At 36.1% G+C, this 17,583-nt stretch overlaps 2 protein-coding genes across 7 annotated transcripts in view; one reads left to right on the plus strand and one right to left on the minus strand.

Annotated features, from left to right (window-relative positions):
• eps8l2 (EPS8 signaling adaptor L2) overlaps nt 1–1,669 on the plus strand; it is a 33,566-nt gene extending 31,897 nt beyond the window's left edge. For 4 of the 6 annotated variants that reach the window (XM_016245547.1, XM_016245544.1, XM_016245546.1 and 1 more), the window contains one exon: nt 64–1,669. In XM_016245547.1, the coding sequence (XP_016101033.1) occupies nt 64–132 (69 nt within the window). In that variant the 3' untranslated portion in view covers nt 133–1,669. The remainder of the gene's footprint in view (nt 1–63) is intronic. The other 2 variants (XR_001605814.1, XM_016245545.1) reach the window with 2 other exon arrangements.
• On the minus strand, nt 1,313–15,301 carry fads2 (fatty acid desaturase 2). The gene is made up of 13 exons (XM_016245549.1): nt 15,205–15,301; nt 13,651–13,895; nt 11,899–12,009; nt 10,388–10,585; nt 9,585–9,686; nt 7,103–7,228; nt 6,955–7,015; nt 6,092–6,168; nt 5,886–5,983; nt 3,430–3,526; nt 3,273–3,352; nt 3,062–3,187; nt 1,313–1,751 (listed from the first exon to the last, which is right to left on the minus strand). The coding sequence occupies exons 2-13, from the start codon at nt 13,855–13,857 to the stop codon at nt 1,700–1,702; spliced, it is 1,335 nt and encodes a 444-aa protein (XP_016101035.1). The 5' UTR covers nt 13,858–13,895; nt 15,205–15,301; the 3' UTR covers nt 1,313–1,699.
• Nucleotides 15,302–17,583: the final 2,282 nt, after the last annotated feature.

Genomic DNA, 17,583 nt, shown 5'->3' on the forward strand with positions numbered 1-17,583 from the left:
ACTGCTAAACAGTGCACTAAACACCACAGAACTCTTCTCATTTGTCTTTTCTCCCTCCGTCAGAAGAGTCGAGGAGATTCGGAACTGCAGGAGATTCTGATTAAACAGCAAGAGAAAATTGCATCTACCTAAATGCTCACATGGACTGTCAATCAAACGGTCACCTGGCAACAGTAACCATCAACCAAACCCACCAATGAAGTCTAATCCAATAGATTTTCTAATGGTGCTTTTTTATTATTAGTGCATGTACGGACCTTATTGTAATTTATCCACACACATCATCTTGTTCATGCTGGAAAATAGTTGTAAGCTTATACGACTCTCTAGTGCATGGAAACAATATATCGGTGAGTCTCATGAAAACATGTACAGGCCACGCTTCAAAATAAGAAAAATTAAACTATGATAAAAATAAAGACTCTTTCAGGACCATTAATGTTTTTGTTGTTTTTGAATGTCATTTTAACCACCATTGCTCAAAGTAACATTGATTTAGAAAAATAATAATAATAATAATCAGCATAAATGAAAATCAGTACAATGACTTTTCACCTCAAAAACAAAAGGATTATTATAGAAAGACCATTTTAGGATCATTAACATTTTTGCGTCATTTGTCAATTTCTCAAAGTACTGCAGCCATTTTCTTGAGTTTTTGTAATTCTCAATGATTCATTCAAAAATTCATGTTTTACAATTCAAAAACAAATCACATTACAGTAATTCAAAAAAGTTTAAGTTGAGGTGAAATTCAAAACAGTGCAACAAATGTAATTTAAGCAAAATAAACATATTTCTTGTGATCTTGTGGTTATGTGACCCGTACAGGTTTTACAGGTGAGATTCACCCGTGTCCATAAGATTGAACAGAGTGAATGTTTTCTGGGGTTTGATGTATGATTGCATCGGTGACGTTGGCTTTGAAAGAGACGTAAATGTAAATAATGTGCTAAATTCAGTCTCATCACACGTTCTGATGCTGATCGTTATGACGAATGAATGACGCGAGAACAGTAGATATATCAGCTGGATTTCATGCATGTCTTTCCTTCGTCAACACTGTATACGGAACAAGTGTTTTAATTTGTATAAAGGGCATTTAGAGATTTTGATCCTTCAGAATGTAGTTCAATCACAATAGAGACACTTGAAAAAGACACACAGATGAGGTTTAATCAGTTTAATTGGTTACCAGTAGTAGGAAATCATGTCATATAAAACCCAGAAGTACAACCTCTTAGTATTATCCTGCTAGTTTCTCCAAATGTTATTTATAAAAACAAAATCACTGTTGTAAATTTAAGAAATAAAGTGACTGCTAAAAGACTGTGCCTCCGAAATTATCCTCAAAATATTCAATGCATCTAGCAACTATGCAAATCTAAATTTCAGCAATTGTAATCCAGCTATCACACGACTTTCAGGAACAATCATGCACGTTCATGCACCATCAGATACGTTCTTTATTAGGAGCAAGACCCACATCTCTCTGATCAGTCTCTTTAAAACACATTCAAAGTGCCACAATTACCCTTTAAATATCAAAAACAAAAGTGCTACGCATCATTTTAGCAATCTGATTGACTGGTCTTTTAGTTAGGAGACTTTTTAATGTCTAGTCTGCGACATGCTCTCTCTGATTGGTAGATTCTGCTCAGCTTTTCATTAAAAAAAAAATGCAAACAGAAGTGAGATTTTATTTGTTGAGGTACGCATCCAGCCAGAGTTCTCCAGATTCTTCCAAAGACCTGAGAGGAGAGTAATGGAACAGTTAGTGCTGAAGCATCTGCCAGTATATGCGCACAAAATATGAATAAGTATGAATCATTCATATATAGAACACAATCCAATCAATTCCCAGACGGATAAAATCAACTCCCACTCTACATTTTTCCTCGTTTCTCTCAGTAAATGTCTTGTTAACCCTCCTGTTGTGTGCAAAAACTGGGTTAAACTTTTGTGTTTGGGATAAAATTGACCCCCATTGGTTTCTATGTAATTTGTAAATAAAGTAGGGCAGTCACGAGTCCTCGATTAAATTAGAGTATACATAAAAAAAAAAGAAGCTTAGATTGCATTTTGCCCGTGTCAATTAACCAGCAAAATACCGGAAGTGGTGCATTCCACGGACAAGAATCCATGAAAAGCATTATTAGACTGTTTTCCAAGGCTGCACAAAATATTAAAACCATTAAAAAAATCACAATAAAGCATAGTCATAATCCGTTCACAGTAAATGCTGCTCCACACAAACAGTTATAATTTACATGCGGAGCATCTCAAACTCCATCTTTGCATATGCTGTGAGTCTGAGTTGCTTATAACGTTCATCTGTGAACAATGTGCACATTTCTATCAGATTTAAGGTAAATCATTTATAAACCTATGCCAACACATGAGAATACAGCATTCTTTCTAAATATGCTAAAGGTTCATCAAACTTCAAAAAACTAAAAAAAAAGTTTAAACCCTTGCTCTGAGTTTGCATGTTTTGATGTCCACATGTTCTTCAAATATCAAAGGCATTTGAATTAAATGTTGTTTAGTCGATATTAAACAAGAATTAGATTGCACTGTAAAGTGCAAAAACAATCGCCAGGCCATTGGCGCCTTCTGCAGGCATTTGATATGTACGTTATGATTATATTGTTTTATTACATTACGTATTTTAGCTGTTTTGTTCAATAAAACATGATTAATTGCTTTTCATATTTTATTTGAACCAATTATTATTGCCTCATTGTGGGTCAATGGGGGTGTCAGTAAGACCCAAACACAAAGTCAGAACAATTTGTGCAGCCTTTCCAAAATACGTCTGTCGAAACTTTGCATGCACATTCATGACCCTAAATGAGAAATAGTCACCAAATTTCAAGAAAAAATAAACCGATTAAGCAGTATTTCAAGCAGTTTGAAAAATCAAGTGTGGCCCAAATTGACCCCAACCACAACGGACCCTTAAATTGGTTGTCAATGCTGTTTCATGTTATATAGGAATAGTTCAGAGCAAAAGCTTCTTTTGAAGGTGAAACCGTGGGTTTTCAGGTGTGCGTCATACCTGATGATGTCCGCAAAGGCCCCGTACAAGGTTTTCTCTTGGTACTTGACTCCGTATTTGTCACACAACGCTCGCACGTGTGGAGCGGCGCGCCAGTAATTGTGCCGAGGCATTGTGGGAAAGAGACTGGGACAAGAACAAAGCACAGTTGTGAAATGCCGAAGATAAACTGAAGCCATTTTCGCACTGAAAGCACTTTTGTTTATCTTACTGGTGCTCAATCTGAAAGTTGAGGTGTCCGCTGAACCAGTCGTTGAAGGGGGATTGCTCGATGTTACAGGTTGCAACCAGCTAAATGACAGAAATGCACAGAATTGGCATGGTAGAATGACTTAAACCCAGTGCGGCTGTGACAGCTCAGAATGTACCTGCATGCTAAGCCAGTCTTGGTGTTTCTCGTAGTCGATGTGCATGGGCATGTGGCTCATCTGGGTCACCCACACAAACCAGTGGCTCTCCATGAACCTGCGGCCCACAGGAACACCACAATCATGTGACTTTACCCCAAGCAGGATCTCACAATTACATTGTGTTACACAAAAATTCAATATTAACTGTAAATCACCCAAAGCAATTGGTGGAGCAATAACCTTTAGCTATGTTTACATGTAACCTAATAACATTGATAATTGGATTGATGGCTCAATCAGATTGAAAAGCCTTCATGCAAACACCTCCATCAATCCAACTGAGCTTGAACCAAATGAAACTGATCAGATTGTAATAGGTTAGTGTACAACTGTACTAATTCAATTAACAGGAAAGAACTAAATGCTTGAATTTGAATATCTAAATATATATCGGATTCAAAAACCACTTGGACACATACACAGTTCTGTGATGCGTATGTTTACATATATTTTGTCATATTTTCGTCTTTTGAACTGGTCAGTGGAGGAAACTGAGATTAACATGGTGTTTTTGTTCGCAATACACGTAATGCACATGTAAATGAATATGTGACTTGGATTGCAGTGTTTAGGGTTCAAATAAACAACTTTCAGAATCTGAAATCAGATTGAATTCATCCCCATTGACAAATTAGTAGTGCATGTAAACATACTTAATAATCGAATGCCTTTGATAGCATCATAAAAGATCAATATGATACTTCTCTTATACAAAATATTCTCTCTCAAAAGTAGTACTTTTTTTTTTTTTTGAGTGTCAGGTGGTAATACCATGGTACTTTGATATATGGGTAGTTTTTACCCATTTTTACGTATTTATTTAAAACAAGAGGAAAACTGCAGAACATTTAAAGAAAATGTTTGGAAATTAATGCACCAAAATTTTGGCAATACAGAAATATTCAGTTGCATTTTGATAATGTCTATTTCGTGCACGCAAAGTGGATAAACTACAACAGGTAAAGGTGTGAGCTGCGCAAACACTGAAGCTGTGCTGAAAACATCGATTTCTCATTTTTTAGTAAATCTTTTATTGTGATGAAATTTTGGTCAGTGCCGTTTTCAGTCGATGCGCATTTCAACTGCAGAAAGAGTTCAATAGAACAGCTTTTAAACAACGTGACAGAACCTCAGGAAAGCCTTTCATGTTCAAAGCTTGTTAGTCAGCTAGAAAACAACACTAGTGAGGAGCATTTTGATAAAGATATGCACTAAATTACACATGCTTTATTAGCTAGTTAGTTTAAATAAATCTGTCATGGAAACTTTCGGTATTAATAATAATAATAATAATTCTGCACAGTTCTTTAGATTTAAATTTAGCTTCCACCTATTTGAATATCCCCCCCCAAATAATAAAAAAAAAAATAATATATACATTTTATTTATAGATTTTTAACATGAAACTTAAGAGGGTGTCAGAAGACTGATCTGAGATCAGTGAAGCTGAACATATTTCCAACTCACTGGAAAGACTTCTATAAAGCCTTTGCAACTTTATAAGGAGGTCAAAGTACATGTGCTTAAACTGCATTTTGCACATTTTTTCTAATTATTATACATTTCTGACCATATTAATTGAGAGATAAAATGTTTGTATTTTGAGTATTAATTTGTCACACCGCATGACTGTTTAAAATGAACTACTGAAGGAAAAAGGATTTAAATAAAAATGAATTAAAAATGCATACACACTCTTTCCATTTTACAATTTTATAAAAGCAGGTTCAACAAGGGGAAATAAAGTAGAAAAAAACAACAGAAAACAACTCAACATAAACTATAAGACTAAAGATCCTCCTGAAAGTAATAAACTCAATATAAAATAACTCAAATAATCTCAACAAAAAAAGAAAAGATCATCACACTGCAGAGAAGGGGTGAAAAGACACTGTGACACAGACACTGTGCGCTGACAGTAACAGAGATGAACACTGAGCAACCTCACAGCTTTATGACCTCTTACACACCAGCAGCTGTGAGCAATCAGTGCTCCAGCGTTCTGATTGGTGCAGGAGGAGTGGGCGGAGACTACAGCAATCAGACAATGAGAGAGTGAACAGTGAAGGACACGCCCACACCTCTCTCTCTCTCTCTCGCTCTCTGGCACAAACAAAGCAGTGTGTAAAAGTAAAACCGTAGTGCTTTGACTTATATTGTATATTCATATACCAAGGCATTTCCAAAAATACTATGGTACTACTGTGGTAAATGTCCAAAAAAACTAGTATACTCAAGATAATTTTCGGTAAGTGAAAGAAAAGCATAGTGCTACATGGTGCATGTGCAAAAAACATAGTAATACCGTGGTATTTTTTAATAAGTGATTGTATTTTGCTTCTCAGCCAGTGAGAACGCATTTGGAATATTAACATATTTTAAGCAGAAGTTGTAGATGAAATGATTTTTTTTACCTTACGAAATTAAACAGAATCACCGCCCAAAACACACCGTAGAACTGCGTGTAACACAGGAAGTATCGAACATAGTAACTTATACACCACGCGAGGTCCTAAAAGAGATAAGACGAGAAGAGATAAGATAAGGACAGAGAAAGTGCTGTAAAATCACATTCAGCTGCATGAACACGGCAAGAGCCAAAGCGATCATGGGAACCTACCACCCAAAGACCATGTACGATCATATTGTGAAAGATCTGGAACTGGAAATACACCGGAATGAGCAAAGGCGGCCCAACTGAGAAACAATGACAGAAAAAGGTGTTAAACATCAAGCCTAGTTGGTGGTTTATAACTCGTCCTACAGGATGGAGATATTTTTTGTGAAAATCATAATCTGCACATAATCAGACATTTTGCTGTAATTTTAAGAAGAAATTAGCAAAAAAGACATGATAAAATGTGCTAAATGGGACTCTTAATGATCAAATTATTAATATATGGCAAAATATTTTATAAACATTTAAGGTTTCGTGAATATGTTTAATATATTATTTATATTTAAAATGTTTATTTATATATATATATATATATATCTAGTATTATATATATATATATATAGCAGTATAGTATAGTATTTATATATTATAATATATATATATATATAATACAGTATATATTAATATATATATATGTGTGCATGCAATTTAATATTATTAGGATATATTAATATTTTTAAATAATATTATAATACATACATAAAATGCCACTTATATAAACATATATTTATATTATATTATGTAAATTCTACATCAATAAATGAACATTTCTATTTATAAATGTTACATTTCTATTCATATAAATTATATGAAAATTAAGCGATATTTGTTTAATAGAGGATTAAGCAAACAAAAAATACATTCAAAACACTACAAAACCGTACCGTACCAGACAAACTTCAGTTTATCATGTAGGATCTTATTTGATTGTTATTTATTTTCATTAGGATCCTTTACGATCCAAATTATGATATAAATTCCAGTAGGAATCTGGTAAACCTTCCTGTAGCCATAAAGCGACTTACTGAAGAAGAAGTACTTGTGCTGATGGTTGTAAGGCAGATGCTTGATCTTTTTAACGCCGTACTGTAGTAAAGACAGACAGAAAGAGTCCAATCAGATCCGATCAAGTATTTTCTTCATGCATGTATCATGCGGATGGTGTGTTAGTACCTCCACAGGCTGCACTTTTCCCACCACAAACGCATTGAGCATGTTGACGTCTGGGTCCTTCTTGAACACGTTGGGTTTAGCGTGATGCTGGAAGTGGCGATGGTTCCACCAGCCCGCAGACGCTCCCTGAGGACAGACGCGTACGAACACAAAAACATCAGACGCACTAACAGTCCAAAACAGGTTTCCAACTGAAACTCTGACAAATTTAGATGTTTTATATGTAGCAACTTTCATGACCATACAAACAGCACTCCTCATGTGAAAGCACATGGCAGACTCACGTTTGTCGTTAGCATGAGCTAACAATGTGACTGTACCAAAATGCATTTTTAAGCTCAATTTTAATACTATTTTTTGGGTTTTGTGTGAATTATATTTACATATAAATATATTGAATGTAACTGTTTACATGTGCAGTTGTAATCAAGCTAATGCACGGTTTTGCGTAGTCAAGCTACAGCATTTCTCTGTTGAAAAATACAAGGCACAGTGTGTAATCGAGTGGAGTAAATACACGTCGCACACCTCTTTTTTTAGAGCTTTCAAACAGGTCAGTTGTAGGCTGACTGACGTTTATACATGCTGGACGAAGTCGAGCTACAATCACGTTACCATTGTCTGCTAGGACGACTTCGCAAAAAAACAGATTACAATTTCAGACAGATTGAAGCCTAAACTAAAACTGCACTTTTAAAGGGCATGTAAAAGTGGTCAAAACAGAATGTGTTTTTGCGTTACTCTGTGCTGCTTTTTAATAGTTGTCTATGTAAACTTGCGCTAGATGGATGTCTTTGACCCGCAGCTTTTTTGTCGTGCACTACGTTTTCAAGTTTTAAAAACTTGTGTCTCTCAACCTTCTTGTCCAGGTGGATACTAGTGTTTAGCATTACGCATTTCTGCTTTTAAAAACTGGGAAAAGTCGTTATGAACGGATGTGTTTGACTCGTCTTTTTCAGTGTCTCCCTTGTGAGGTTCGACTTTCATAAGCTGCATCTCAAATTCCTGCCTTCTTTTCCAGGTGGATACTTACTGTTCAGCATTTTGCATTTTTGCTTTTACAAATGCGAAACACACCGTTATGAATGGATGTCATTGCCTTGCGTTTTTTGCTTTTTTTTTAGTAACTTGCACCAAGTTTTTAAGTTGCTGTGTCAAGTTCAACTTCCTCAAAATTCTGCCTTCTTTTCCAGGTGGATACTATTGTTTGACGTTTCGAGATTTTGCTTTTAAAAAAGGCAAAATGGTATTATAAACATATGTCTTTGTTTCGCGGCTCTTTTAGTGTTTCGCACCAAGGTTTCGAAACATTGTGTGAAGTTCGACTTTTAAAACCATGGCTCAAAACCCTGCCTTCTTTTCCAGGTGGATACTATTGTTTGACATTTAGCATTTTAAAGGGGTCATATGATGCAATTTCAAATTTTCCTTTCTCTTTGGAGTGTTACAAGCTGTTCATGAATAGATAAGATCCCTAAAGTTGCAAAGACTAAAGTCTCAAACCCAAAGAGATATTCTTTATCAAAGTTAAGACTTGTCCACGCCTACCTAAAACGCCTCATTTAAACACGCCCCCACATGTCTACGTCACTGTGTGGGAAGATTTGCACACATCAACTTTGCACTGTGGATCGCCGGATCGGCTTTCACCGTAGTCCAGCCCGGGGTCGTCACATGTGTTTGCCGCAAGCCCGCCGGCCGCTCCTTTGTCGAATCCGCCGGCCTCTGCTCACTCTAGCCCGCCGTGTGTGATGCTGTGTGTTTCGTTGTGAAAGCGAAATTACTTTGTTTGGCCTTCCAAAAGAGGACACAACTAGAAATCAGTGGTTACGTTGTATTTACAACACTGTTCCAGAACAGTTCAACCCAAATATTCAGATGTGTGCAGCGCATTTTATGGAGGACTGTTTCCTGTGATATGACCCCTTTAACTTAAAAAAAAAAAGCGAAACATTGCTATAAACGAATATCTTTGGTTTTTCAGTGACTCGTGGCGCTACAGGTTTAAGATGCTGTGGGAAGTTTTGACTTTTAAAACCATGTCTTGAAATCCTGCCTTGTTTTCCAGATGTATACTATTGTTCAACGTTTCACGTTTTTGCTAATAAAAAATGCAAATCATCGTTATGAATGGATGTCTTTGACCCACAGATTTTTCAGTGTCTTGCATCACATTTTTAAGAGTCTGTGTGACGTTCAACTTTAAAAACCATGTCTCAAAATCCAGCTTTCTTTTTCAGTTGGATACTATTGTTCAATTAGGACATTTAAGTAGTTTTATAATTGTGCCTTAGAAAAAAACACTACGGATGTGCATCTTGAGACAAAACAACGGAACTGATATATTTTAAGATCAGTCAGTCCAAGTTTCTTTCAGTTAAAACAGCCCAGACATGCATTTTAGTCTAGGACTAGGCTTAAGCGTTGTCTGTGAAACTGGGCGATGATTTTCTAGTGAGGACTGGGCAGGATATGTTGGTACCTTCAGGTGTCCGATGACAAATTTGTGCACTAAGTGATTCCATCGTGATGTTTTACACACAGACAGATGACCGAAGTCATGCTGCAGCCATCCAGCCTGCGACTACAGACAAAAAAAAAAACAAAAACAAACAAAAAAACATGACCATTTACATTTTTGCATCAAGATGAAGTTCCCAGTTATGCTCTTTATAAGAAAACTCCTCGCTGACCAGCTAGTGCTAGCTAAGCTAGTTAAGCACACCAGCATTCAAAGCACAGCAGATTTTGGTTACCAATTCTGCTGCTCTTTTTAAACATAGTTCAATCATAACAACTCTCTGAACATTTTAGCATGGTGACGGATATGACAATGTTAATGTATTTAGTCTTGGCGGGACAGATCTGCTACGCTGCTGCTGAATTGTTGCTGCTGTTGGTTATTGCTGTAGTTGTAGATTATTGCTGCTGCTGCAAGCAAGTACAGGAACTTGCTACTGCCAATGCATATGGCGATACGGTGCACAAATAGCAGATCCCGTATAAGATCTATACAGGTGGAGCTGGGGAAGGTGGAGGGTTTCAGAGAACTCTGAAAGCGCACTGCAGGAATCTCAAGTGAGTGCTAGCCAGCCATATAAATGCAAGGCAGTAAGCTCATTGGCTGCATATGCAGCATGAACCAATCAGCTTGTGCCAAGTCGTTTAAGTCTCAGAATATCATCAGTTACGTTAACACCCCATCAGCCTGCGCCATCTAGAGTTTCAAGACTGAACAATATATTTTAATGACAGTCACGATTATATAAAACATGTCCATCATACCTGTGCGGTAGCCATTAAAACAGCAACTATGGCTGTGTTGATCCAGCCGGTTCCAAAGCACCACACCAGCATCAAGGCGATGACCTCCAGGAGCAGGATGTGACCCAGATGCAGCATGAAAAACAGGGGCTGGGTTTTGAAACACCCCTCAGCCTCCAGATGCTCACGAAGGGCTCGGAAATCCTCCACAAGAGCAGCCTGAGAGAAAACGAAGGTAAAATGACAACAAATACAGTCCTCTGCGGTAACGTTCACACTGCGAAGGGAGTGACAATCGCATTTAAATGCAGAAGTGAATCGACTTTCATGACCTGAATTTTTAAGGCGTGAATGTAGTTGAATCACTCAGAAGAGGGGTGAAAGCCGAATTGGAGTGTATGACTCATGTCTTCGGGCAAAGGTTAATCTGAGCCGTGCATTGCTTTTTGTGCTTTAATGTCACACTTAAGACAACAAGCTGATATTTGGGTGTCTGGGAAGAGGAATTACAGTCTGACAGTCATTCTGTGATGTGAAGGTCATGATCCAGAGCTCATAAAATACACAGTAACTGTTTTCTGGAATCAAACACATTGTGCAGCACTTATATGTGAAATAGATGTAGAATTTGAATTAAAATAAGTAGAATTAAAATTGAAAATGAAAAACATTAACATTTATTCACTGAGCAGACACTTTTAGAAAAGAGAAAAACCACAAGATATATGTATGGAAGTTCGTTTCTGCCACAAAAAATAAAAACAACTTTTTTTCTCATAATTCAGACTTTGTTTTTGTAAATTTTGAGATAACAAACATCAGAATTCAAGATATAAACTCTGAATATATATATATATATATATATATATGCCATAAATATGTCATTTAAAGCAAAAAAAAAGAAAGAAAAAAATAGCCAATTTTAGAAAAGGGAAGTTCATCAGTTGAACTAAAATTGACTATTTGACAGACTTATTTAAAGGTGTTAAAAAAAGCTAAAAATGTCTTGGCATTTGAAGGTTTTATAAGCCTTCCAGGAACACAGAAGCAATCCTTTCCCAAATAATTTCCCTAATAAGTTTCTTTGAATTTTAATTCAGTAAATTCCTGTCATTCCAATTTGAATTTCAACTCAACTTCCTGTGATTCAGTTTCACACTCGTTAACTGAATTCTGAATTTGATACGTGCATCCTAACCAGAAGGGCAACAGATTCATGGAAATTCAACTAGCTGTCATTTTGATTGTCAAATTAGTGAAGCTCAGAAAACTCAGAACTGCTCTCTAAATTAGATGCACATTATCCAGTTTTGAAAAACAAAATACTATATTTAAAATTTTAGATTTTTTTACTCAAAATTCACTTCATATATCTCTTTGTCTTTTTCTAGTAATTCATCATACATATTAATATACATCATCCAGATATATTTAGAGAATCCATATTCAATTGACTGAAGTGTCAGCTAAATTTTACATCCACAACAAGGTTTTATTCATTTATTCTGTGTAGGTTATGTCTCGACACTCACGTTTTTCTGGCAGTCTTGACTGGGTTCAGATGCCTCAAGCTCCCCGATTAACAGCGGCTTCATGTATTTCCTCACCAGCTGAAGGTCTGGATGAAACGCAGTAAACGCCTCCTGTCACACCAGATCAAATAAATTTCACACTGATAATCATTATTTTATTCTTATCTGAATCAATCACAACAACACTGAAACAAAAATTTAATAAGCCACCTACCTAGACAGCATTAGATACACATGCCTAAAATACTCCAGAATGCTGCCTAGTTTGTAACATTTGTTATATTTGAATGTCAATGCATATTAATATTTGCATGATTAATTATTCACATTTTCACTACATAGCATTTTTTGCATGAGGCCAACAAATTATAGTTTTGACTATGTAAAATTTACTTTAAACAGAACGTTTGGCCATAATGTACGGGAGCCCATTTCTGCCACAGAACAATTGCACGGTAATTGCAACTTTTTATCTCATAATTTGGACTTTGTTTCTTGCATTTCATGAAAATTCTGACTTTTTTTCTCACAATTCAGATTTTTTTTTTCTCAAATTTTTTTTTCTGCCACACAACAAAAAATACATTTTGTATTTCACAATTATGACCTTTTTCTCGCAGTTGCAAGTTTATACTTCACAACTGCAGATTATAAATGCCCAATTGTTTAGAAGTCAGAATTGTGAGATAAAAATTCGGTATTTCATTCCGTGGCGGAAATTGGCATTTTAACCAAAGGTCTAGGCAGCTCAGTATAAGACTTTGTTTTACAATAGAGTGTAAAAATGAATATTATATAGCATTTTTGGTCATGATTCCCAAAATGCTGTCTTGGTCGATTTTGGGCCTGTTTTGCAGTAATCTGGTCGATACTTAGATATTATAGGATGATTTTAGCACAATCTTTTTAACTATAAAGGAAAAAAAGGGTGCCTCGGTAGGTAGCTCACTAGGTTATGAGACACAGCCAGGGTGCGAACTACGGGGGAGCTAGGCTCCCCTTAATAAGACATGGGCTCCCCTGAAAACGTGATTTGTGAAATTTGGGGGGGGGTCTCAAAAAATATTGACAATGTGTTATTTTGACGTGCAATTTCAGTTTTGTGTAATGTGATCATTGTGTGTAAACTTGCAAAAATATCATTCATTCATGCATGACGGCGATTTAAACCTAATTCACTTCAATAAAGATAACTATACATGCTATTCTTGTCATGAGCATCAAGGTGTGGGGATGCTGCGGTGCAAATTCCACTCATTAACTCAAAGATTCGTAGAAAAAATATAAACGCTGGACTCTGTGGTCGATTCTGTGTTAAGGTAAGGCATGTTAATCGCAATTATGTGTTGTGGCTGGGTTGTTATAGGTCTGCGTGACTCTCGATGTCTTAGGTGAACGGAGGAATTATGGTGTTCTTCTGTAGCCTGACGACGAGTAACTTTAACCGTTGTTCACGTGAACTCAAAGACAGCCTGATGCTTTGTTTATAGACTATTTGTGGGTGGCTGTTTGTTGTTTCACCTATCAATTCGTGTCGATAAAGTATAATAGGGTAAATCTTGTATAGTGATTTATCCTATATAGTGCTTATAGCGCCCCCCGTTATTAAAAACAAACAAACAAGTGGGCTCCCCCAAAGTTCACGGTATAGTTCGAACACTGGACACAGCCATTGTTTTGCAGTAATGTGATGTATATAAAATTTCTTCCGTGTTAAATGTACTGTAAATGTATTGATGTCGAGTGTTTTACCGTGGCATCTTCTCCAGCATAGTGTCCGATGATCCTCAGTCCTCCGGGGTGTCTCTTCACCCACTGGCTCACATTATAAACCTTCCTTTCCACCACGATCCACTGATCTCCAAACTTAGTGTGTTTCTGCACCTCCTCCCAGGTGTAAGTGCCGAACCTCCCGTTGGTACCGGTGATCCGGTCCGTCTGCTGTCCTCCGCCGCCCATCACTGATCAAACTCTGACTTACTGCTGCTTACTTTGCACTGTAAGACCAAGTAACTCGATTCAATAGTTCAGATTTTGTTATGAAAGTGTCTAAGAACGGTTTGATTCACTTGAAAAAACATGCAACAAATTGCATTTGATGTTCACTTCTGCCATTATTTATGCACAATTTAATGTAAAAATCCACACTGTAGAATATTTAGTCAGGTAACCAAATTAACTTCATTTAAGTCTACATGGTTGTAAAAAAACAAAAACCCTACAATTTTTAAGCAAAATTCCCAAAAATGTTGGGAAAAAATCCCAATGTTGAGGCATGACAGGTTGATATGCACACTGTAAAATGTGAACCTGGAGCACAAAACCAGTCATAGGTTGCACGGGGATATTTCTAGCAATAGCCAAAAATACATTGCATGGGTCAAAATTATAGATTTTTCTTTTATGCTAAAAATCATTAGGATAATAAGTAAAGATCATGTTCCATGAAGATATTTTGTCAATTTTCTACCGTAAATATATAAAAACTTAATTTTTGATTAGCAATATGCATTGCTAGGGACTTCATCTGGACAACTTTAAAGGAGATTTTCTCAATACTTAGATTTTTTTTTTGCACCCTCAGATTCCAGATATTCATATAGTTGTATCTCGGCCAAATATTGTCCTATGCTGATTTATAAATCTCAATTTTGAAAAATGTTGTGCTCCAGGGTCACAAATGTTTTGTCAGGTAACCTAACATGAGCTTAACATTTAAATGCATTTTGTTCAAGTCAAAAAATATGAAGTAATATATTACAGAATCAACCTGACAACATTAGGTTACACCAATGAAAGTCGTTTTAGGATCAGGCCAGGCTGAAATAACACAATTTTCAATTTTCTTTTTATAGGGCACTGAAATACAACCCTGGTCTTTGTTTAGGAATGAGACAATGAATGCTCACATAACCTCATTTATTATGCAAAGGAAACCAGAAGGCTCGTGCTGAAATACACGTACCGGAAGATTTTGCTTGCTTTCTTATTTTACGTTAGTCACATCTGTTCGTGTTTTTTTCTTTCTTTTTTTTTCAATTTGCATGACAAACTAACATGCAAAACAAAGCAGGGATAAAAGCATAGCAAAAATCAACTCTAAACTCTTCAGAAACGGCTTATTTGAACATTTCAAATGAATAAACTGTTAAATACTACATTGAAAATGAAAAAGCATCTCTTTTCATTAAAGAAAATGAACGTATGATGTCAATGCATGTAAGCATCCATTATGATACATAACATGAGAAGAAAGAAAGAAAGAAAGAACATGCACTGAGTCTCAACTTTCAATAATTCACTCACCGTCTCTGCGACACTTTGATCACACACTCTTTAGGTTAGTGTGTGATGAGAAAGAGAAGCGTCACTCTTCATCACTTGTACTTCTGCTGAATTCCGAACAGATCATTCGAGCGCCACCAGCCAATCAGCGCGCGTCTCTGCACCAGTCTCGCGAACGATCAGCCAATAGGAAGAGAGAGAGAACTTTGGAAGGGAGGGGAGAGAGCTAAAGGAGATAAAGAAGAGTTACTTGGGTTCGAGTCCCACATCCAACCGGCAAAATGCAGTCATACTAAACCAACATCAGTGATATTATTTATGAAATATAATGTAAAAATGCTACATTATTGTTGATAAGAAATGTACCTTACCATTCATAGTGAAAATGAGTAATAATACAGTGACATAAATTGAATTGGAGACAATGCATGTTGCATCTTGCTCTAGAATGCTGTAAAAATATGTTTTTGACAATAAAAAGTACGAGTTTCCTTATCATTTTGAGTGAAAATCTATATCCTGCTGTTTTTAAAAACACAACTTGGACAGGATTTGGACTTTAAATTGAAAGAATATTTCAATACTTTAGATATGTTGGCATCAAGGTTATATTATTTATGAACATCAGTTATAAACTGATACATGCAGTCACCACATGCCACACTGTAATGCCCAAAACCAAATTTATCAGCTGCAATTCAGTTCAATGAATTCAGAATTCAGAATCAGAATCAGAATGAGAAAGCGCTTTATTGCCAAGTACACTCTAAAAAATGCTGGGTTAAATACAACTCAGTGCTGGGTAAAATAGGGACAAACGTTGCAATTGGGTTGTTTTGACCCAGCGGTTGGGTTACTACCCAGAAGGTTGGGTTAAACATTTAACCAAACCGCTTGGTCAAAACAGCCCAATTGCAACGTTTGTCCCTATTTTACCCAGCACTGGGTTGTATTTAACCCAGCATTTTTTAGAGTGTATGTTTGCACATACAAGGAATTTGTTCTGGTGACAGAAGCTTCCAGTACACGACAACAACAACACACAGATAATAAGAAATATACTGTAAATGTATAAATATAAACAGAAATAGACAAAATGTGTATGTACAGTTGTGGTGTATAGATGGAATAGAATAGAATTGACAAGGAATGGAATTAGGGTAGCATTGAGTAAATAAATGTGGTATTGCACATCTTTTTATTGAACAGTAGGGGAGAACATTTAACTCTTCATGAGGTTGCCTGGGGAAGAAACTTTTGCATAGAGAAGACAATTCTCTATGCATATTAGCACGTGATATAGGCACACATTTGGGACTGATCTGACTGTTAAACGTTTCAAATGAAAAAAGAAGAACTTTGGACTTTTTTTGAAACACTGCAGACTTATTCTGAACCTGCTGATTTTCTACAGCTGCGTTTTACCATCCGTCACAATTTGTATTCACAAGTTGTATTAACATCTATGAATACATTTTTCTCCGATAAAGCCTATAATAAAATAAGATAAGATAATTAGGCCTACATGCTCATAAATGCTCATTTGCAGGAACAGAGATGCATAAAAGAATATTTTGCAGCTGCAGCATTACTTTCCCTTTAGTTCACAATTATTTTACCAACATTTTTGCAGACGTAATTTTCAGCTAAACTTAAGAATGAAAAAAAAAAAAAATTCTCTCTATACCTGTAAAATAATTAGAGGTAGCTCATGTATATCTGGATAGGCCTATATCTGTACATTTGAATAAAAATAACAATCTTTTCCCATCGATTCAATAAACCTGTATATCATATGTAAGCAATACATAAATGTCATATTGACCTGAAATGTTTCAAAAGCACTGCAAAACCTTTGTCCTCCATCATAGGGTTGTCAATGCAGGGACACGTTATAAAAATGATCAGCTTGGCTCATGAATTTTAATTAGGTTAGTAATCCTAATCAATTGTGACTTCTTTCTGATTTCTAAAAGTGATTTGGACATTGCTTTTATTGGTTCTAAATGCATCCATCATAAAAACAGTTGTAATGGTTGCTACAGCCCTGACCTTCATAAATTCATAAAATCATGCAGGCAGAAGATGGAAGATATTTAGTACAATTATTCACCTTTATCCACTTCAAACACCACAAAAGTGACTTTTTAATATCGAGTCAAATGTTTTAACTATAGTTTGCATCACAATGTCTGGGAAGAAACACGCAACTTCCTATGGATTGAACTCCCAGTTTTGAGCTCCAATGAGTGTTCATGTTGTCCAAAACGTATATTGCCCACCAGTGAAAAACCTTTATGATCCCTAAAACATGAAATGTGGTTATAAAGTGAATAAACTTTACCAAAACCCCATGGAAATCAACCGTGTGAGTTGCCACCGTTTAATAATGGACAACAT

This window comes from Sinocyclocheilus grahami, unplaced genomic scaffold (assembly GCF_001515645.1).
Source record: "Sinocyclocheilus grahami isolate Dianchi unplaced genomic scaffold, SAMN03320097.WGS_v1.1 scaffold759.1, whole genome shotgun sequence".
NCBI lineage: Eukaryota > Metazoa > Chordata > Actinopteri > Cypriniformes > Cyprinidae > Sinocyclocheilus > Sinocyclocheilus grahami.